Below are 23,614 nucleotides of genomic sequence, written 5' to 3'. Positions count from 1 at the left end.
GGTGTAAATCTGCGAAGACTATGCGTGTGGCACAAAAAAAGCTGTAGGCTACTGACTTAGTGCATCAATCTGATTCAGCCTTTAACACTTTTCATCATCTCATCCCTTTCACAAAAATGATGCCAACCCTACATAATAGCACTTCAAACACAAAGCGTCACTGTTTCGACCCTGAGCGACAGCAGCCGAGAGGAGTACTTGGAGTTGATGATGCGACGGATGACAAACACGCGTGCTCACCTGGTGTGGTACGTGACCAGAGAGGCATTGGTGGTTCCGGCTGGGCTGCAGCGTACCGTGTAGTTGATGATGCGCACTGTACTGAAGCGAGGTTTCTCCCAGCGGAGGCGGATCGACGTGGAGCTGTTGGCCACCGCCTGAATGCTGCTCGGTGGTAAAGGGGGCGGCCGCATGGGTAGTGAAGATGCTTGAATTGGAAAACGGGTCTGCGTTACGGTGTTGCTGAAAGCAATTCATCTATTTATTTCGTACTGCATTTTCCGGACTGTAAAGCACATTTACAATCCTTTAATTTTCAGCAAAAATTGACAGTACACCTTATATTCTGGTAGATCTTATGAATGAGTCCCAAAGAGAAGTTGGATACAGTTTGATGACTGAAATGTTTGTTTCCCTAACGTGCAGTTGTATGGTTTAAAATCTCCAAAAAGCGGTACTGTAAATCCCCAACTATAGGACATACTTGTGTAGAGGATGCACTCTTGATTTCAAGGTTAAATTCTGGTATTTTCTCTGTTACTGTGTCTAAAATGCACCAACTGTTTGGCGACGTAGTAAAAACTATATCAGAAAAGAGAAAAAAAAAACCCTTATCTTCCTAAACTTCATATTTTCTTGTGTTCATATCTGTAAATTTGTTGCGGGTTAAGTGTGCTTCAGATTTCCCACATTATGAGCGGTCGATGAACGCCTCACCGGTGTAACGTTGAATGCGCTCGAAGCAGTTGTTTTTCCTTTTCCTCGCTACGTGGATTGAGTTCTTCTTGCCATAAATACTCGAAGTTGCGCTGCCTGCGTTCCAGCAAGTTTATGATTGTGTACTTGTATACCAAAAGACCTCTCTTAATAAACGGGTCAAATGGACTACCTTTTTGTGTTCTCTAATCGTGTGTGATATGAATTAAATGATGAATTGATTTAGTAGATTTTCAGTTGGATAGCGTATAGCTCAGTTTGAGAGGGAATGATGGAATGAGTTTCTTGTTGTCATATTAAGTATAAATTAACCTGTCAATACTATGAATGGGGCAGTATACTGTATATTAGGGGCCTGCTTCTGTCTAATAAGAGATGATTCAGACAATATCACATAAGTAATTTGGTTTGATTCAATGCAGTCACAGCTTGTTTAACTACTATTTAACGGGGCCACACTTTTTAAGAGATACAATTTGATAGACCCTGCTTTTGAACTGTAATCACCTGTGCTTGTAATGTAATATATAATCAGGGATCCCGTATTTTCAAACTGCATATAAACATTTCACAAGGGGAAAGTGTTGGAGCCAGTGAGAGCGCAGCATTTGCACGTGTGCAAATAATCGCAATGGTTACCTCACCTTTATCAGCCTTTTCGGTTCTTCCTTTCCATACTGCAGCGGAGCCATCTGTCTGCTTGTTGAACGCCCAGACTTTCACTTCATATTGCTGGCCCGGAACTAACGTATTAAAACAATTGAAATATCTTATGAGTAGGAACTCTTGGGAAATGTTCCCCAAAATATATTTTGAAGTAATTTAACAGGATCTGCAACAAAACAGAAGGAGTTTACCAAGGCCAGTGAGGAGATGTTGTCTGGCCTTTTTGCGGAGCCTGACCACATGAGTCTGCGTGCTCTTCCCCCTGTCGGCGTCCACCTCTCGACAGGACAGCTTGTAACCGGAGACCGCTGTGTGATTGGGAGAGGCCTGCCACGTGACGTTGAGCGTGCTCGCTTGTGCTCGCACCTTCAGCTCAGTCGGCGCAAACATCACTGGATAAACCGCGGAATATGATCATTTTAGTATGCTGGCAGGTCCCATGATAGCCTGGGATCTCATCTAGGTGATATGAAAATCTCATTCATTATGTAGCTTTATCAAGCATAATATTAATAATTTCATCAAGGACAATTCCTACTTTATTTAAATATTACCAATACGCTCATTTTCCAGGCTTTTGTATTTTAAATGTTCTATATTGTATGAAAACATCAAACCACATACAGTTAAAACTTAAACACAGACTAATCTTGCCCTATGCCATGCAGAAAAAAGGAACAGTGAATTTGATAGCATGCCAACTATAACTGTATTAAGGTGGAGAAATAGTCCAAATTGATATTAGTTGATGTTAAAATCATAATGACATTTTGTGGTACATTTTTATTCTCAGCTAAGACATTTTAGACTCATCTACAAAACATATATGGCAACGCTAAAAAATGACAAACATATACTAAAAATCTGGAAAACTGTCAGACAATGAACCTCATCTCTGTATTATGGGTTAAATGGAAAATAAATGGATTTTGTAGAGCATGATTATCTTTCCGCCTTCTAATGAATGGATTTTGAAGCACCTAACCCACACAGTCACAATATAACTCAACGTTCATGTCAGCATGATGGCAGACACCTTGAATGACACCTCTTAGTGTATGTTATTTAATGTCTACCTTCATTATGCCTACTCACTCCAGATTAATAAAAAGCTTGACCTAGCTGCATTTTTTTCCTCAAATTAAATCACATCCTCCATTCTATCTCGCTTGAGTGGCTGACAAGCTGACACTGAACTCTTTGCAAATCTCGCAAAGCCTGGCAGACACATTGTTCTAGCTGCATTGTTCATGCCGCCGACTGATGTCTAAGTGCTCAGGTGGCGGCTTTGCTGCAATAAGTGCATGCTATGTGAAAAAAAACAAAGTAAAAATTCTTCTCACATGTTATACAGATACCACCAGGCTGGGTTATGAAACCTAACACTGCAAATTTGTCCTTCGCCCCCCTCCAAAAAAACACCATAAATCTTCACCCCAAAATGTGGGAATTCCCACACAGCGAGTCTGAAGTCATAAGGCTTACCCACGCGGTGGCTGGTGTGGTTGTAGTGGGCCAGCGTCTGGTGCTGAGCCCATTCGGACGGGACCCCGAAGCCCACACCTGTTCCAGCTGCTATCCTCAATCTGTATGCCTGGTTGGGCTGCAACTCCCTGAGCGTGAACTGGGTCTCATTACCGCCCACCTCCACCGAGAAGACAGTGTCCGCTGTGGGAAAATAAACACCATAAAATAATTCACTGGGATTGGCTGGACTGGTTAATATCAATTTTGGTCCTCATGGAAGAGGAAAAAGTGCTTTGTCAAAATGCCGTTATAATACAGCTGGGTTATACTGGACCTACACTTACATGAGAAATGATCTACCCTTACATTATGAGTGGACCGTACACAGCAAAAAAATTAAAAAGTAATAAATGCTAGGTAAACACAAATCTCACGAGACATAATGTCTCACGAGATTGAGCCCGTGAGAAAGAGATGTCAAATGTAAATTTGACAGCTTTCAAAATGTTTCCGTTTTACTGAGCAGCCTGCAAGAAAATTAACTATCTAGCGTGCAAATGTAAACATAAAAGGAGAGTCAAGCTCATTTTTCAGCTATAGCTGAGATTTACTGAATAAAAGAGGTGGTGTTTATTATCATCTTTTTCTTCAACTGGAAAAGTAAAATAACGCCACACAGGGGATTTAAAAATAAGGAGTACATTTGAGATTTTTGGTATTTGGATAGAAATACAAAAAAATTTATTCATTGAATTATTCTTTTTTGCTTAAGGAAAACAAAGTTTCCACTAAATTATAAATGACCAAGTTTTCTAATTGTTTTGTTTTCAATCTTTTTTTTTTTTTTTAGCGTAACTATAAGCTCATTGAGACAAGGTGGTCAGAACCACACAATAAATATTTGAGTCAGCCCAGTTTGTTCAAAAGTGATCAGTAGTAATGGCAAATCTGTAGCGCTGTCATCAAACTGCGCACATGCTTTTGCACGGCATTCGGTTGCTGTCAGCAAACAGGTAATTTATGCTAGGTGCTGCGTTAAACACTGGGAACAGTGAAATGAAATATCTGTATAATTTAACTGTCTCTTAGAGTCTAGAAGAGGCAATAGAATAGTCATGTAAAACAACATTGTGTTGTTTAGCATACAAAGCTGTTTGTTTCCATAAGTGATTTGGTATATTAAGGTTTATTTTGAAGTTGGCTGGCCCTCTCACCACGTTTCATGTTGTGTTTTACTGTCTTGCAGAGCAGTAATAAGCAGTGCAGAGCATTAACAAGCAGCGCATTGCCAAGGTGTATTCAATCCATTGCCAAAAACAGAGTCCAAAGAAAAAAGCTCTCGTGCAGTGCAGAAACAAGAAATCTCATGGCCTTATAATCTTGAGCGATCTCGTACGATGAGATCCCTAATAGATACCCATTTGATTTTGTAGACTTCTACCCACAGGCAATTTCACTGACTTGGAATTCAAATTCATAAAGAGCTATTGTTTTCTTTGAAAGAAAAAAAGGATACTCTTAGATGTGGTATTCAGCCTTGTGTCTATGAAAGAATACAAAGTGATCCAACACGATATTCATCCTTCACAAGTCCTCCTCACCATTATCTAGCGAGCAGTACTCAATACGGTAGCTGGTGACAGTCCCTCGACTGTGTTGCGAGGACAACGGATGCCACATCAACCTGATGTCCGTAGGTGACGTGCTGGCTATTGACAGCTGAGGGGGCGCGCTAGGCACTGCAAGACAAATGAGAATGTCAAGTCTTTCCAGGCTAAAGAATAATGAAGAGTTGAGATTTATCCCCCCCGCGGGTATGCTACGTACCGTCCTCCAGCATGTCTACCGTAACGGGCAGGGACGGGCGACTAGCTCCCATGGGAGAGTATGCCACCACAAAGAAGGTGTAGGCGGTGTGGGGGAGAAGATCCTTGACGTGATACTCGGTGGTGTCGTTGTTCATCGCAAATTGGTACTCCACATTGTCTAAACCTGGGAAATATTCCAAATCAGTCCATTGGTTGCCAAACTCTGCCTGTCATCACCAACGCTAGGATAACAGTAACGTATTAATCGGATAACACGGAGCCCTGGAAAAGTTGATGGTTTTCTTGCGTGTAAAAAAATACATAAAATGAAGTTGATATTAGTATGAAGTAAACCTAATACCATAATACAAATTAGACTGCTCTGTATGTATACAAACACATTAATTAGCATCAGCATTTTATTTTCAGTAGACCATATTTCATCCCCATAAGGCACATTGGATTAGAAGGCACATTTTTTCAATCAAGTTTTTATATATTATTTAGGGGTCACCGTGCATTTTTTGCACGATGGGAAACAAATCACTACAGAAAATGTGTCAAACCTTATTGAACTTTAATTCTGGATTCAGCCCTACTGTAGGGTTGTCATAATAGTTAATAAGATCAAAGTAAAATGGAAAGAATTAGATTTAAAGGTGACAAACTAAAGAGTTGACACCCTCACATAGTAAACTTGATTTTAAAGAGCCTCATAATCCATAAAATACAGTTATATAAGTCGGAAATAATTAGAGGTGGGCAGTGGGTTGTCAGTCGACGGTCAGTCGGCCATCACTGATGAACGCCTGTTCGGCTGACAGACGGGGATGAATAAAGTATCTATCTATCTATCTATCTATCTATCTATCTATCTATCTATCTATCTATCTATCTATCTATCTATCTATCTATCTATCTATCTATCTATCTATCTATCTATCTAAATGATGAGAAAAAAAGATGAATTAAGCATTGACAGAAAGTGGGTTTTCTTCCGTCACTCTATTTGCAAGCCACCAGCAGGTAGTCAGTTCGTCATGGACCGATAGACTGACAGACACCAGCAAAAATGTGTAAAATCTCCATCTCTGGTCGTGGAAGAATGGTTAAAATAAAATGAAGGACTGACACACTGTCAATAACATTTTGTTCCTTTAAGAAAAAAAATGAAAATTGACAAGGACAGGAGGGAATCCAGGGCACCGATGAATGACGGAACTGCGAAAATTAGCTGTACTAGTTTGTTTTGCTTAATGTGCAGTAATGCACCTTATAACACAGCGGCCGTCATATAAAGAAATTTCCATATGTAGCCTTGTTCAGAGACCGTGCCTAAAAATTTGGTGCATCCTAAATACGGCCAATGAATATTCCCGGCCACTGTTTGAAGACTTACTGTGTGTTGTGTGTGTGTTGTGTAGACCCTCACCTGCAGCCCGCTGGCAATGCACAGAGTAGCCGATGATTTGTTCCGAGTTGTACTCCGGTTTTTCCCACATGAGCAGTGCAGTGGTGCTGGAGTAAGGGGTGACCGAGAGGTGTCGGGGGGGGCTGGGGAGGCCCTCTCTCACGATGACGGTGAGTTTGGCGGTGGCGCAGGCGGTGCCTAGGCCGTTTTCGGCGATACACTGATAGTAGCCGGCGTCCTCCAGGGCCAACTGGTTGATGAGCAGGACGCCAGGGCTTTGGATCTTGGCGCGACGAAAGGAGCGGATTGGCTTGCCGTTCTTCAACCAGCGTAACAGTGGGGTGGGCTCTCCGGAGTAGTTGCACACAAACCTGGCCGTGTTTCCCCGGGAGAGGGACACTGTTTCTGGAGGTTGAAGAATGACTGGAGGGGCTGGTGAGAGACGATATATTTGTAATGTTCATGTGCAGCGAGTGTGTGATGTCTATGCATTAGGAACAGAAATCTATTTAGAGTAATCACTAGGGATGGGACGAGATCCTATACTGTGAGATCTGCGAGCCAAAGGAATTCTCGTCCCCGCACAGCATGACATTTTTATTTTTTAGAACATGTGCTGTGTGTTCTGCATTATAGTAAAACATGCTGCCACTCGTGGAGAGAAAGCCAGCCAATGCTTCAAAATAAACCTTACCATATCAAAAAATGTTTGGACAGGAGTACCTTGGTACGCCTTTATTTTGAAGTTTCTCCTGGAAGCATGTCGCAATAACGATGACTTGTCAGTTGACTTTCATTTGCAAAAACACTTTGTCACACCCAGAGGGAGTTGACGAGTCCCGACTCATGGTGTAAAACTACACAAAAGTGTTCTGAATCGCGCTCAATCGGCAATAGATTTATTATTGAATGGTTGCCAGCATTTAGCACAGTGTTAATCATGAATTAGCCGTTAGCTAACAGTGCCCCAGAGAGCATTGGGTTACTTTTCAGAGACTGGTTAATAGAGAAAAATGATTGTCAACATCTTGATGATGGCATTTGCTATTGCTACTGACCAAATGTCAAATCTGTCTTCTGTGTGTCTGGTATCACTTTGTCAAATTGAAAAATAGTTATGGGATTAGAGCTGTCAAAAATCTTAGTTTAATAGTTAAAAAAAATGTAGATGTTCAAAGAATTATGAAATATTGGTTTACCCGTTGTAGTCACTGCAAAACAAAAATATGTCAATCCAATTCAACCTACATGCATTTTATTATACTAGCTCAACAGCAGCTGAGAAATGAGCCTGTAACAAAAACAACTCCCCTGTTTTCGTTTACATGTGCATGCCAGATTGTTCATTTTCTTGCAGTCTGTCCAATATTACGAATTTTGCCAAAATCATGTCTCACCCCATTCTCTGACTCCAGAGAGTAGTGCCTCGTCGCATCCATAGTAATCACCTTTGAGACTTTTTTTCGGCTGTTCGAATTGTTAAAATGGTATACCTTTAGTCAATTGAACCTGTCTCTTGCATTCTAATAATACTTCAGCTCCTTTTTGCTTTCGTCCCGAGAGGAATGCAATTCTAACACTCCTGTCCTCTTAGCTGACTTGAGGTTATCTAAACCCAAGAGGCAAGTGTCACTTACCAGGCACATGCAGCTCAGCAGCAGCAGTAACAAACTCTCTGGTGCGAGGCTTGTTAGCCCTGCAGACATAGACACCCGCGTGGTGGCGCCTTGTGTCTCTGATCACCAGGTTAGTGGCGAGGACAACCACGTCTGTGGAAATGGGCTTCCCATCTGATCAATGTGCACAAAAACACAGTCAGAGACACTAAGAAATGCTTGCTTTGCAATGGAGGTTTTCAAAGACGCAGCACTGAGAAACACGGTATTTCAGTTTTTGTTTGTATGCGGTTGAAAAAGTGTTTTTCACTCTGTAATACAAGGAAAATGGATTGAACTGCAGTCACGCAAAGCACCGCGAGTATCTTAGATTAGATTAGCAAGCAATATTTACCTTGATTACCCTAGATTAGCAAGCAATATTTTTATACTAACCCCTTTAACACGTACCAAGCACAACAAAATTCAAATATATATATATATATATATATATATATATATATATATATATATATATATATATATATATATATATATAGAGAGAGAGAGAGAGAGAGAGAGAGTTCTGTACAAAGTTTATACTGCCCGCAGTTTGATCATGAGAAACGTCGTTTTGACATCCAAATGAAATGAAGGTCACTTAATGTGGTTGATGTCATTCAAAACTGGCCATTAATATTGTCAATAAAAATACTTTTTTATTGCACCGCTCTTGTACTAATACGTGTCCTCTTAAAGATCGACTGACTGGCTGTGGCGTGCATGAACTTATTCACTGCCACTGACGGCTATAGATGTCAAAGACAATCACAGCAGTAGTCATATTATAGTACATATATATATATATATATATATATATATATATATATATATATATACAGTATATATTATACAGTATATATTATACAGTATATATTATACAGTATATATTATAGAAAAATGAAACATGACTGTAAAACAGTTTATTGAAAAGCAGTGAATCATATCTTGGTACCATCATAACACTTCCAATTTGGCACAGACACATTTCTGTAATCTAAAGCTGAGAGAATCATTGTGAACAGCCATCTTCACAAATGTTGGTTGGAATTGGGTCAGCATAATGCAAATCTAAAAAGTGCATAAAATAAAACGAGAATGGTAAAAAATGTGTTTGTGATTGTGCGCGCTGTGGAAGTGCGCATGAGCTAGCCATGACAAATCACCTAATGGAAAGCTTCACACAACAGAACAATGGAACAATAGAGGTGAGGTCTTTTGTTCGCGAAAGTCTTCCAGCCCCAGGTATGCAAACGCAGATATTTCAGGGAAGACCGACAACGAGTGAGTAATCGACATGTTAGAAGAAAGAGACGACAGAGGGGATCAAGTCTGGGAATTTTGTATAAGTATTGGGGGGTGGGTACCTTGTCTGCTCCAAGATACCAACGGCTTGGGCTGGCCCTGCGCCATGCACTCCATCACAGCTGGACGGCCGAGGACCACCGTCGCATTCTGAGGCGGTGCCATGATCATAACTCTATTCAGGGCTTCTGCAGAGCCTGGATAAGAGGGCAAGAAGTTCATTTTTTTTTACGATTCTCAGTAGATTGTAGGCCCCCTTGAAACTCTTTTACTGTTGTGATATCGGTTGCTATGCAGTTGGTATGAGCATGTATTGTCACCTTTTGTCATGTTTATGTATCCATCACCTTTGTCATATAGGGTCTTGTATTTACTGTTGTGACGGTTTTGTTCCTTGTTGTATCAGTTGCCAAACAGTTGCTATGGAACGTTGCTTTAGTATGTCATAAAAGATTGTCTGACAGTGTTTAAGCTCTCGGTTCTCAGTGACATGTTGCTAGAATGTCAAGTCAAGCTCTCAAGCTGTCGTGTCAAGCTGTCATTTCTAGTTGCGGAGTCGTTTTCGAGTCTAGTTTCTGAGTCTTGTCTCAAACGCTCGTTGTGTATAAAGGCTTTTCCATTTTTCCATTTCTGTGTCCTGTCTGCTTCTGAGTCACAATCCTTCTGACAATTTCACTGTAGAGCTGCAAAATGATGGCCAAAATAATAATCACAATTATTTTGGTCAATATTGAAATCACAATTATTAATCACTATCGTCCATCATGTTACTTATCAACATGTCTATTTATTGCCCTTTAAACGAAAAAAAAAGCAGAACATAAACAAGCCTCCAAGGCTTATAATAAAGAAATAATAAACCAATATTAATAAGTCAATAATAATTCAAACAAATTCATAAGACATGGCAAAAACCTGTACATTACAAATGTACATTTGTACATTTACTGTCGTAGGAGTCTGTTCCTGGAGCTGTAAAAATTATTCATACAATTAACAACCCAATGATTATAAAACAAATACTTTTAATAATAGAGTAATTGTTCAAATTTTCCAATTTCAGTCTCTCAAAAGTAAATTCTCTAAGAACAATGAATTTTAAAAATATTCAGCGCTATGCGATAACAAATTATTCAACGTTATTAAAACAAGGATGTGACCAATATGGATCATTAAACTAAAATACAAATCCTTTATCATTTATTTTTCAGCCTATACTGTAGCAATATTGCGCAGCAAATTTCATTTTAAACCCTCAACAACTATTGAAATTAAGTAAAAAAGACAACAAATCAGTATCAAAGTACTTGACTCCGAGGTCAAAAAAGCAGAAGAGCATACTACATTTATCGGGAATCTACTTTTTCAGGATTCGACATGACTTTCTATGTAGCAAGAATTTCCAAGGCCTCAGCCCGTAGCTAACATACAGATCATCACGATCTGTATGAAGTTTTTCAATTGTCAAGTAGCTATTACACAAAATTATTTTCAAGCCACTTTGAAAACTTCAACTAGTCTAAAAGAAGGGCAATATATATATATATATATATATATATATATATATATATATATATATATATATATATATATATATATATATATATATATATAAAATGTCTACTCATGCAAACATCTTATTTATAAGTTTTACCAGCTAAATGGTAAAAAACACTTGATAATTTTATGTTAGTTTATTATGAAGTCACAACTTGCTTTAGTAATTGTATTCTAAATATGTAAATGAACAAACTTCCTACTAAGAAAAAACAGAAAACTCATTGATTTGAATCAACTGCTTCAGAGCGAGCAAACGTTTGAAACGTAGTGATGATGGCATGAATAAAGGTATTTCCAGCAAAATGATCTCAAAATATCCCTCGACTGACCAAAGACTTCATGCTGTGCAGAAAAAGAGATATTACATTCCAGTCGGTTGATTTTAAAAGACCATAGAAACTCTGCGTGAATTGGATATTTTCTGAGGTGAATATACCGTAGTTAAAAGAAAAAAAAAAAGAACCACTTCTTGCTGACTCTGCGTGAGTGTGTGTGTGGTTTTAAAGGGTGTATTTTTTCAAGCATTTTTGATAAAGCACTGCAAAGATGAAAAAGTTGGCATTTTTTTTTAAAAAACATCATTGCATTTAAAGGAAATATATATATATATATATATATATATATATATATATATATATATATATATATATATATATATATATATTAGACCATTGCACTGTTGTTACAAAAGCAACCAGTACCACCCTAAATGAACAACAACGGTAACGATTATAAAAATATTTAAATGAAACTTTAATAGAAAGCCATTACTTTGCCAGATTTGTCATTTTGCCACATATCAGCATCAGTCTTTTCTTTTTTTTATTCTGCTAACCAATAAAAGAATTGTAATCTTTATCTACAAAAATTTAACAGCAAATATATTTTTGAGATATTTATGAGACATTTATGCAGAAAAATGGTTCATGCAAGTTTTTTTTAAATTGTTCATTGCAAGAACATGCCTTCAACACAGACCGATCATCTCTCCATGTTTAGAAATAAGAGCAGCACCAACATATTTTCAACATAACATTGTGCATCAACACAACAGTAACATGCCTGTATGAGTTTACCGAAGTAGAGTGCCCCCTAAATGCAAGTATAATAGCGGTGCACATTAAAATTCAATAATTCGATCGTCTTCTTCTGTGTCTGTTTGTTTGAGATTGCCCTCTGGTTAAAAGCAAAAAAAAAAAAAAAACTGAAGATAAGCCACATTGGACTATAAAACGGGGTTCAAAGCATGCGAAAAAGTAATGGCTTATAGTCTGGAATGCACGGTATTGACTTATTAAAAATTTTAATTGGCTTTCTAAGAGATGAACCACTTTTTGTTGGAACTTTAAAGAACGCAAAGTGAAACGTTAACATTTAGGTTATATTAAAATGTAGGACATTAACTATTTCAATAATAATTCAAATAAACACAAACAAATGCATTTGAGGTATATAACTCTTGCAATATTTCCCTTAAAAAAAATGGAACTCTTTGAATGAGTCACTTTTAAACGGGCATTAAACCTTTAAATGCCAAGAAGAAAACACTTCCGAAGAATAATAATCAGACCCACTATAGCAGTTTTACTTTCTTTGCATCAGTCATCCAAGCTTTAAATGAAACACTTGATCTGACACCTGGCTGTTGTTTTTCAGCGCAGCTGTGCCACAATTTATAGTCTCATTGGGGAAGTCGTAACGCACACACATCAGTTGATTGTCGGGCTTATGACTGAGAATATTTATGTATCATCTTAGCATAAAACTATCAAATGTTTGCAAATATCCCCTGCAATGTGCTCGCGTATCCCTGGTCGGCAAAACAACGGCCTAACACATTAATGCAGTTTATTAAGTCTAAAATTGAATTTTAAAGGTGGAAATACACTCACAAACAAATCAAATAATGGATTCCGTGCTGCCTAGATACTCCGCTATTCAAAAATGTTCTCTGGGATTTCCGGGCAAACTTCAGCAATAACTATAACCCAACGTTCTGCGACAGACCAACCTGCGGTGACGGTGAGCAGGGACTCGTGACTGATGTCCCTCCCGGCAGAGTTGGATGCAACACAGCGGTAGGCGCCCTCATCCTCCCTGGTAACCTCCAGAATCTGGAGCACGCCATTAGGAAGGGAAATGAACCTGCTTCACACAGGGGCAAGATGAGAAAGGAAGACAAGGAGTCAGAAGACGAATACAAACAACACACGGGGAGTCTACGCAGTCTGCGGGATTCCGGCTGTGTCCTCTCAGGGCATCGTTCTCCTTTGTGAAAGCAGGAGACCATTGTGTGCGCTCGCAATGTGAGAGTTACGAGCGGACTCAATAGAAGACTGCTCGATGAAAACATTAGGTTGAAAGATGAGCTGAAACTTCGGTGCTGTCAAGCATGATGTTTCCATCATTATCAGACAGAAATTAAATGTATTTTTATTATTCTTTTTTATTTGGGGAGAAGATTCATTTACAACACAATTTGGAGCTATATTGTAATTAATTGGAATTTAAAAACAACCTCCCAAAAAAGAAAGTTCATGGTGTGGTAGATTGAACCGACCTACCTATTAAACAAGTTATATTTTCTTAAAGGGGAATTCAAGTCAAAAATGTAATTTACAAAAATATATTCTATGTGGCCCCGCTAGGGAGGCAGAGAGGCAGCCATTAGATAGATAGATAGATAGATAGATAGATAGATAGATAGATAGATAGATAGATAGATAGATAGATAGATAGATAGATAGATAGATAGATAGATAGATAGATAGATAGATAGATAGATAGATAGATTAGTGTGTGGGTGTGTGTGTGTGTGTGTGTGCGTGCGTGTGTGTGTGTAAAAGTTGTACATGTTGTATTTAACATTTATATCATATATACATGCCTTTTAGTTTATGCCTTAGTGAAGCCTTATTCCATTTGTCCAAACAATGTTGGGTATTTATGTCAATCCTAAAAACCAAGGATGGCTCACCAGTTTTCTATATTGGAACATGTGACATTTTGAAGCTTTCAATATTATCCTTGAAATCAAATAATCTACCTAATTAACCTGAAAATAATCCACTGGGACTGTGCAAACCATCAGAATGCAAATTATGTCTTTCCTATTAGCTTTTTTTAACTTGTTGGTGACTCACTATTTGCAGCTCACCATTTGCAGTTATGAGTGTTTTCCTGTGAAATTTCTGGAATTTGAAATTTCTTTACTGGAAAATGCTGAAAAAACGCTTTTTGAGCCTCATTCTTGAATGCTTCTAAGATGCCACAAGATGGTGTCAAAGCCCTGCCAAATTTGAAAATAGCCATTATAATTTCAAGTCATGAATATGTGAATATTTTTTTCCTTTTTCACCCCAAAAAATCATAAGGAGCGAAGTTGTGAATCTGTGATGGACCACTCAAGTATTAAACACCGTGTAAAACAAGAAAACTAGTATGGATAAGATAGAGACAAAAACAAAAAAGAAAACAGTTCAGTGAAAAAAACAACAAGCCAATCAGGAGTATAAAAAAGGGGGCCCATCATAGCAGCAGTCAGGGAGGACAAAAAGCCAGCTCTTAGTGACAAGCCATTAGCAACGGCCGAGGTGGCAGAGCCTCATCTCACCCACGGGCCTTCATAAACGCCGTCCTGCTTGCAGGTCATGCGGGGCTACGGCAGCCATTAGTGCCGAGTCGCGTGCGACGGAGCTGGAAATGACCCCCAAATGGCCAAGGCAGACTGGCCGCTAACAAAGAAGGCGCCTAGCTTGCTAGGACATAAACAACACAGGAAAAATACAACATCAAGACGCCGTGTCGGCTTTACACAAGATCGCCGTTCATAAAGCATAGTGAATTCTTTTTAATTTATGGTGGTAAAACCGTATGACTCTCATATGCCAAGATGATGCTAAGCTCCAGAAGCGAGGCGCTTGGGGAGGTAGGGGTTGAGCGACTCTTTCTAAAGACTCACAAGAGTCGTTCAAAAGAGCTCGGTTCGTGAATGTCACATCACGAGTTGTACCCAAGGGAATAGGGGCCACTGTAGGAAAAAGGCTATATAAAAAAAAAAGTTTCTCAGCACCTTTGTCACTTTGAAAATCCATAAAAATGATGGGAAAGAAAATGTAAGTAAGGAAAATAAATTTTTAAAAAAACAGCCCATCATATTCAGTACATCGGACTACTTTCATTGTATTCAGCAAACAGTAAAAACCACTTATATGAATTAGCTTGATAACCAAGGTCAAGCGCAACCATCACGTTGACTTTATTGTACCTTGCATTCTAGTCATAAAACTCCATCAGTGCTCTCTTGAGAACATTTTAATAGAAAATGTGATGTATTACCATTTTGTCATTAATTAACAAGACCAAAAAAAAAAAAAAAAATTAAACAAGGGACGTTAATGGAGTTTTAGCCAAATGACCAACATGCATCAGTTGAAATTGAGTGTAATCAGTCCACGGGATGACATTCATACGCACATCCGTTTATAAAAGTGGACCATTTGCAGTCTAGACTGTGGCAATTTATTGATGAATCAATTGTGCTTTTGTGCACAAAGCAGCAGCGAATCCCGCAAAGACGATCTAGCAAATACTAAAGGTTGTGCTTGAAACCTTCAAGCAACAGATTCTTGAACACAATTGGTGAAGCACATATATGACTTTATAACACTGATAGCAATCCTTTGTTCTTCACGCTTAGTGAAAAAACAAAATATTACTTATTGTTTAGCCATTTTGATGGGGAACATTAATGGCAGAAGTGTTTTGCAAGCATTATCACATCACAATGCCAACATATCAAAACATCTGCTCTCGTACCCCGAAAAATGTTGAATCTGAGCACCAGGTGTATGGACTGTATTTTTTGGACTATTTGATGCACTTTCAATGAATGTTTTTTTTCTATTTTTATTTATAGGGTGGACCAAGTTTTAAGGCACACCACCTTAGAAAGTGCATTACTGCACAATAAGGGAAACAAACCAGTACAGATTATGAGTCAAATTGTTTTCAACTTTGATTTGATATCCATAAGTAATGTGTGAATGATTATAAGGCGCATTGTTGAATTTTGATTGAATTAAAGGACCTTAAGTGCATCTTATAGTCTGAAAAATATAGTATTTTAAGGGGCAAGCCCTGGAAAGCTGGGAAAAACAGGACCCTGGCACCAGTATTAAGTGTTAGTGCAGCTATCAAATATTTTTCGCAGATATCCTACAAAAAAGTCAAACCGAATATTTTAATAAAAATAGAGTTAGCAACATACTACTTTCCACTCAAGAAACATTAACTTGTAGACGACTGTCTCTCCATATATTTTGGTCTATGAGAGCGATTTGCCGGCTGAAAAATCACATTTGACTTTGATCGTGGTTTTTTAAAATGTGATCAGCAGGAACGGCAACTATCCTGCGTGATTATATATTATTTGCTAAACTAAGGCCTTGTCTACACATAACCAGTGCTGTTTAAACCCACATTTTCTCCTCCTTTTCTTCTGTAAAAAAAAAAAAAAAAATCCATATAGCTTTGTTTCTTGAAAAAAATCACTGCTACATGAATCTGCATAGTGCGGTTTCATTCGTTTAAAAGCACAGCAAGTCGCTCGGCAGCAGTAACATTGCCAAATTCTGTCCAATCAGAAAGAAATTATGTCTCTTGTCACCGCCGTTGGTGTCTTTGCCGTGGAATAGAGTAGTAGAGTAGTAGTAGATGAGGTAAATCTCCGGTTTTTGCATGATAAATGAAAACGCGTATTTGGAGGATTTGGCAAATCTCCACTTTGGGCTGGATTTTTTTGAGACCTTTTGAATTTAAAAAAAAGAAGGCCTGGCACATACCGTAGATAGGGCAAAACGGAGACATTTACTGGCCATTTGCAAGAACTATATGTAGACTATGCATAAGGTCGATTTTGAAACTGGCCTTCTCACAATGTGTCCACCATGATGCAACGTGATGCAGAACATTATCAACTGTTGCTGTGATTGGCTTGACAAGAAAAAAATGCATCTAGCATTTATTTAACTGAGGTGCTCAAATTACTCACGCACATCTTCCAGCCATAACTACTATTATTTATGAACACAAAATTGGATTAACATATCTGTGTGACATTTAAAAATATCACGGAGCCATGCATTAGATTTTAGAGGTTGTAGGTTTCTACCAGGTATGCTTTACTCGTTGTTGCTGAAAACCAGAAGACTAAAAACACACTTGAAGAAAAGACTACACATACAAGGTATGAAAGCAATTGAAGCTGAGTCACCTTGGGTCCCCGGGGACAGCAACTTTGTCCTTTTCCCAAGTAATTACAGGTGTGGGCACGCCATCGATCTGGCACTCGAAGCGAGCTGCCCCCCCAGCAGGCACCGTCTGAGGTGAAGGCTCCTGACGGAAGGAGGACAGACCTGCAGAAGGAGAACACGGCTGTTGCATGCTTCTCACTCAACCGTTTGTAGGTTTTTGTTACGTAAGTCGCTCGCCAGGAGACACAGTGCAATTATCTCAAATCCCTTCCCAACAGTGGCAATATACGCAGTGCGTGATTTCTATAGGTCTGGTCAAGGTGGGAATTGTGCTTCCGGTGTCCGGTCTTACCTGTAATTTACAAACGATGTTCAAAGTGGATTTCCTTTTCAGACAGTCTTATTTTATTCAGTCTAGTTACAAAGACCCATCAGAAAAAATATAACTACAGCAATATTTAAGAAATATAACTACAGGGTGGTTCCATGCCATATAACGCTATGGACTGAACCAAGCAGACTTAGATCTTATAGAAATTTTCTATTTTCAGCAAAATGGTTGTTGTCTCCTTTGACTCCTTAATCTCAAGAACAACTGGGTCAATCAAAGTGCTAACAGAGGAAAGGAAACTCAACAAATCTGGGCTCAGTGAAGCAGTGCTTAGGACATTCGCCTCACAGTTCACAGTTCCTGTGTGGAGTTTGCATGTTCTCCCCGGGCCTGTGTGAGTTCTCTCTGGGCACTCCGGCTTCCTCCCACACTCCAAAAACATGCATGGCAGGTATATTGGACATACTAAATTGTCCTTAGTTGTGATTGGGTGCGTGAATGGTTGTTCATGTCTGTGTGCCCTGCGATTGGTCGGCAACCAGTTCAGGGTCCCTACTGCCCGAAGTCAGCTGGAGAGGCACCAGCAACACTGTGACCATTGTTAGGATAAGCGGCTCTAGAAAATGGATGGATGGATGGATGGATGGATGGATGGATTTCAAATCTGCAATCTTTTTTATCAGGGTTGGCCAAGTCCGGTCCTCGAGAGCCATAATCCAGCCTGTTTTCAATGTTTCCCCTCATGAAACACACTTGATTTAAATCAGGGACATTATCATCTGATTGCCACCTTATCGTTTGAATAAGGTGTGTTGGTTGAGGGGGAAAATCGAAAACAGGCTGGATTGTAGATCTGCTTTACACCCCCTGATGTAATTTTGTAACTTGAACATTTGATTTATAATTTGACCTTGAAATTGACCTTGAGGAAAACGATATTTTAAAGGAGCACTGTATGTATTGTCATGTTCGGCTGGGGTTTGGTGTTTTTTGGTGTTGTGTTTGGGGTGGGGTTTTGTTTTTTTCCACAAGAGTTTGTTCATGTTCCTAGTTCTCGTTTCTGTTCCACTCGCGTCTGCCTTTATCGTCTGTGTTCTCGTTAGTTTCATTTCGTCCACCTGTCTGTTTACCTGCCCCCCTGCGTGTCCTCCAATCAGCTTCCCCTGCCTGTTGTGTCGTCCAGCTGTTTCGTCTTCTCCTAATTTAGTGTGAGTGCATTTAAGTGCCATTTTAGTTCCGTTTAGTTGTTGAGTTATTGTCGAATGTCTTGCTGTCTTTCTGTCTGAGTGTAATTCCAACCTTCATTCCCTGCTGTCTTCTGTGAGTTAATTTTGTTTTTGAGTTTTTGGGATGTTACTTTTTATGTTTTTGTTTCCTGTCATCCTTGCCTCTGTTCTTTATTAAACTTTCATTTTTTGAAAGGACAGCTGCAGATTAAATTTGAACCCTCAGAATTGTGAGACTGACTTGGTAACCACAAGCAATGATGCAACCTACAAGACAGCCCCAGTGTATTCGTCGCATTTTTTGTTTTTTTTTTAATAATTTGTAGAAACAATACATGTTATTGCCTCTCCCTTGACTTGCTAATAAAATTAGCCATTAACAACAATGTACCTGAATGTTAATCGAGCACAAAGGGATCATCTACTTTTGTACGCATGGCTCAAAAACATAATTCTTTTTTAATGAGGCACTACTTTCTTTTACTGGCCAATTTTCTTTGTGCTGGAGGAAATGCTTTTTTCTGCACTGCGTTTAATCTGAGTGGAGTTAAACGTCGTGATTGGGACAAAGCGCTGGGATTTAATCCAGTGTGGCGGGATTACTTTGTCTCTTTAGCCGGAATTTGTTGGCAGGGTTCCAGTGTTCACAGCTTCACACATTCACACGCAGGGGGGAACGGGTCCTGATAAATAATGCTGAACACCAGGAGGCAGCAGCGAGCGCCAAGACAGGGGGTTGTTTGAGTCTGCTTTCACCTTTGACCCTTTCCAACAGGCTTTTTTGATGGGGGGCAAAACTATTTGGCCTGCGGTCCCTTTAAGAAATGGAGAGGTGAGAAATTCCAAAGTATCCAATGCCAAGTAAAACCACACTTAAGAGTATCGTTGATTGCCATCTTATCACTATGCTCAACCCAGTATCAAGTCCAAAAAGTAATTAAAGTAATTAAAGTAATTAAAGTATTAAACAGACACGTTTTGTGTTTATTTACAAACCCGCCGTGAGGTTCAATAATTAGTTAGGACAATTTTTCAGAGCAACAGATCAAGGGTCATTTATGTGCAATGATGCACTTAACTTTTAGTACTCATTCATGTAATTCGTCAAAGTACACTGAGGATTACATGTCAAAGGTTTTGCACAAGATGTTACCTCAAAAGGATACTGAGCTCATTTAGCCGTTTTCATGAGTTAAACATGATTAAATTGTCTACGATTGTTTTGATAATATCACAAATAAAACACCTTTAAAACATATGTTTCTACTTGCTGAGCCACGTAGTAGCCAAAGTAGAAGGAATTCAACGTGAAGTTACAGGATCGGTTTTATGTTTGAAAAGGATTATGACATTTATTACCATTATTTCATAATCACATTGTTGACATGAATAAAAAACATTATTTTCATACAAAATTGGACCCAATACAATCAGTTTTTTAAGTTTTGGTGGGAATATTATCAATAATTTTCCATATTAAAATCCTGGTACAGTATTTTGTCCAATCCTTTGCTCTTTACATCAAAGGTATTACACATCAAAGAGTGAGCTTTGAAAGAAGATGGCAGGGAGCTGAAATTTCACCCAGGTGATGACAATATGTCAAAGTTCAACCTTGCACGACCACTTAAATATGACACAAACATGTGCCATCTCTTGACTAAAACACTGCGAGGATTACGTGGAAAAAATTGACCCAAAATGTCCGAAATACTGCACAAAGGCTTAAATAATAATTACACTGAGCATAGGCTATGTTATGCATAGTGGTCAACTTGTACACTACATTATTGTGATGTCACACAATTAGTCTGAGAATAGAACATTCAGTGTTATTTCCAAGTTAATGTAAAATTTATAGGATGGTGAAAGCTGTTTTTCTTTTATTAACAACAATCTGCCCACATGCAGGTATAAATTACCATTGTGCTCTAAACCAGCACTAAGCATCACTTTATTGTGTTCAATGACTTGTTGTGCACTGTCCCTTTTCAAATAAATGTATGCGTACCATACTCTGAAATTCATTATTTTTCGAAGTCTATTATTTCCTTCAGGATTTATGGATGAATTGTGCACTGTTCATTTTTAAAGATTCCAGGGTCATTACATGACTATTTTGATTTACCACGCCACGCTTTGCCGACACAGCCACTATCATTCATAACAACCGGACATTGATTAAAGAAAAAAAAAGATCTTTTCAGAAAACTGACATTGATTTTTGTTTGGCAAGCTTTGCAGGGCAAGTTGAAGATTAAACCAACTTCCAGCTCTTACATCATCATGTAAACACGTCGGCTATATTGGCACCAAAGCGGCCGCAGTGTACGTGTGTGTATGTGTGTGTATACGTGTGTCGAAGAACAGCTGACCAGAGAGAGGGCACGATATGAAGTCTTTTTTTAAAGATGTGCTTAGGAACGTAGCGAGTCCAACCAGGGCCAATCAGTCGCACCCATGTATACATGTCATCATTTGGAATCAGAACCATGTTCTTGTAATGGTTGACACCATCGCGATAGGTGTAAAATGACTTCAGCCCCGTGCCTGCTACTCTTTGGCCCCAAAGCCATCAAAGCGCAGATATTTGTCCCCCACCTTCACTTGTGCAAGCAAAATTGTCCATCCCATCAAATGACCTCTTTTCTGATTTTTAGAATGTAAGAAAAAAACTCCATCAAAGATAGAGTAGAAATAAAATCATATAACCTGGATAGGATCGGTAGATATTTTGCATTTTATGAAAAATCAGTGATTCAATCAATCAATCAAATTTTATTTGTATAGCCCTAAATCACCAAAGTCTCAAAGGGCTTCACGGATGCCTTTCAGTGTAAGGTACACAACAGCATCCCCTGTCAAAGCTCCCAGAAGGGAAAGGAAAAACTCAAAAACCCCATTTAGGGGAAAATCAGAAACCTTCAGAAGGGACCACAGGTGGGAGGAGCCCCCTTCCAGGCCCACAGGTTGAAGTGGATGCTGCATGTACCAAACACAGACATACACATAAACAATATAAATTACAGAAAACATATTGTGCTATATAGTGCAGTGATATCTTGACAGCAGGTCCCATACCCAGTTTACAAAATTTGGTCCACCTTTTGATTGGTGACAGACAAGTTAACTTGTCTATTTTCCAGAAGAAGTAAAACCTCCCATCAACACACATGGAGAAAATGTGAGGGCCGGAGCAGAAAACCAAACCTTAGAACTGTGAGGCAGACCCATTATTCCATTGGTGTATGACTCATTCAGTCTTAAGTAATGACGATAAACCAAGATGGGAATTACGGTAATATCTAAACTTTAGCAGCAATAAAGAAGTTATATACATTGGTCCAATGAATGTCATTGCCGGCCAAATGCTGGCCATATGTTTCTTAAAATGTTGGCATTTCCACTCGAGTCTGTGATCTCGTTCACATTCCTGTGCATGGCACCGCTTGGGAAAAATAAAGCGGTGAGGGAGGCGATGCAGGTAATGTGCTTTCACAGATGCGATGTGAGATATGTTGTTTTTCTTTTTGCCAACAAAGAGAAGAACATCCGCTCAATGTCAATGTTAAAGCACTTCAGTGCCGACCTCTCAATGCGCTGATCAAATCTCCCCCCACAGAACCTCCGCCACTGATTTAATTCAAACTCCACACGCACACAAACAGAGTGAAGGTCACTCGTAATGGTCTCGGAAACCTTTCCCTTCACCATGACTACTTGCCGGCACCATCCGCCTCCCCTCCATTCACACGACTGAGCCCCCCGCACCCCTTATCCTCTGCCTCCACCCGCCTTATTGTCCCTCAAACAAGAGCTCCTTATAAATAGGCATGTGACAGCTGACAAAAGCGCGGGCATCCGCAAAGTACACGGTCTCATTTTACACAAAGCTAATGACTCAATAAAGACTACCTCCTAAGAGCCACGGACAAAGAGGCCCTCCTTAGAAGGACCATTAAAAGGCTACTGTCTGTCCTCTTGTCTCGGAAGGAGACGAAGATCCTCCCCGAGGGACGAACACCTGCGGACGTTCTTTCACAGCCTTCCTGACTGATGCCATTGTTGTCGTACAGGATCCGCTGTGCCGTGCAACTGTTATGCAATTACTGTACATTGGAGTGGAACTCAAACAGTTGAACAAGATCTGTTCTATGATGCTCCTATGTGCAGGGATGCACATAACTGGTACGCAGGTGCACACGCGTGACAAAAATCACCGTTGCGCGACGCCGCGTGCTTCACTTCACGCATTTGCATACCTTACCTAACTTTCACTCATGTCAACAACCGAGTCTGAGATGATTTTTTTTTTTTTTTTTACCTGAAAAGTGGCTCCAAGATTTGCCGTGGCTTGAAGCACACTTACATGTCCCGCAAGATTTACCGCTCATGTCCTCAGCTAGCAGACAAAACCGGTGCGTTTGATACAGGGTTGAACATTTTCAGTCAACCTTTATTTGACAAGTACAAAAAGAGCATGTGAATGTAGTGCAACTTATGGCTAACAAACAATCGGATCAAGAGGCAATGGCTAATCGCCCATTTGCCAGGTGACGAGACAAACAGCAGGAACAATGCAAGCTCTATGTAATAGAACAAGACATTAACTCCACAAGGCGAGATGCCTCATGAGATTAAGTCCACAAAAACGAGACAACAAAAAATGTTTGCTATGTTGAATGTATACTGTAAAAATAATGCCTAATACATATTTTCCAGTTACACGTTTTATGTAGCCAGTAAGCCTGCGGCCCCTGTGGGGATAAACGGCTATAGAAAATGGATGGATGGATGTTTTATGAAAAGAAATTAATAAAACTGCATGCAACAGTAAACATAACCGAGCATTCAAATCGAAACATAAAAAGAGACAAGCTGTCTTTGTGTATATCTTACCCAGCCTTTGCTTCAACTGCAACACCTAAATATCGCCACACAAGTGATTTGAAAGTGATCAATGCATCTTGTAGAGCTACAGCTACAGTAAAACTC

The 23,614-nt window shown here is 39.3% G+C and overlaps 1 protein-coding gene across 2 annotated transcripts in view; it reads right to left on the bottom strand.

Annotated features, from left to right (window-relative positions):
* The window catches only part of igdcc4 (immunoglobulin superfamily, DCC subclass, member 4), a 59,210-nt gene that overhangs the window by 9,184 nt on the left and 26,412 nt on the right, over positions 1-23,614 (bottom strand). Inside the window, exons 3-13 of one of the 2 annotated variants that reach the window (XM_088414144.1) lie at positions 17,083-17,224; positions 12,820-12,956; positions 9,311-9,445; positions 7,926-8,078; positions 6,310-6,720; positions 4,897-5,061; positions 4,671-4,808; positions 3,088-3,270; positions 1,794-1,994; positions 1,581-1,679; positions 241-427 (exon numbers count right to left, since the gene is read on the bottom strand). In XM_088414144.1, the coding sequence (XP_088270270.1) occupies positions 241-427; positions 1,581-1,679; positions 1,794-1,994; positions 3,088-3,270; positions 4,671-4,808; positions 4,897-5,061; positions 6,310-6,720; positions 7,926-8,078; positions 9,311-9,445; positions 12,820-12,956; positions 17,083-17,224 (1,951 nt within the window). The remainder of the gene's footprint in view (positions 1-240; positions 428-1,580; positions 1,680-1,793; positions 1,995-3,087; positions 3,271-4,670; positions 4,809-4,896; positions 5,062-6,309; positions 6,721-7,925; positions 8,079-9,310; positions 9,446-12,819; positions 12,957-17,082; positions 17,225-23,614) is intronic. The other variant, XM_088414145.1, reaches the window with a different exon arrangement.

Source organism: Hippichthys cyanospilos, chromosome 4 (genome assembly GCF_059441005.1).
Source record: "Hippichthys cyanospilos isolate Australia breed blue-spotted pipefish chromosome 4, RoL_Hcya_1.0, whole genome shotgun sequence".
In the NCBI taxonomy this organism is placed as follows: domain Eukaryota; kingdom Metazoa; phylum Chordata; class Actinopteri; order Syngnathiformes; family Syngnathidae; genus Hippichthys; species Hippichthys cyanospilos.
The sequence above is the reverse complement of the archived record's forward strand: the minus strand, read 5'-3'. Positions and strand labels throughout refer to the sequence as shown.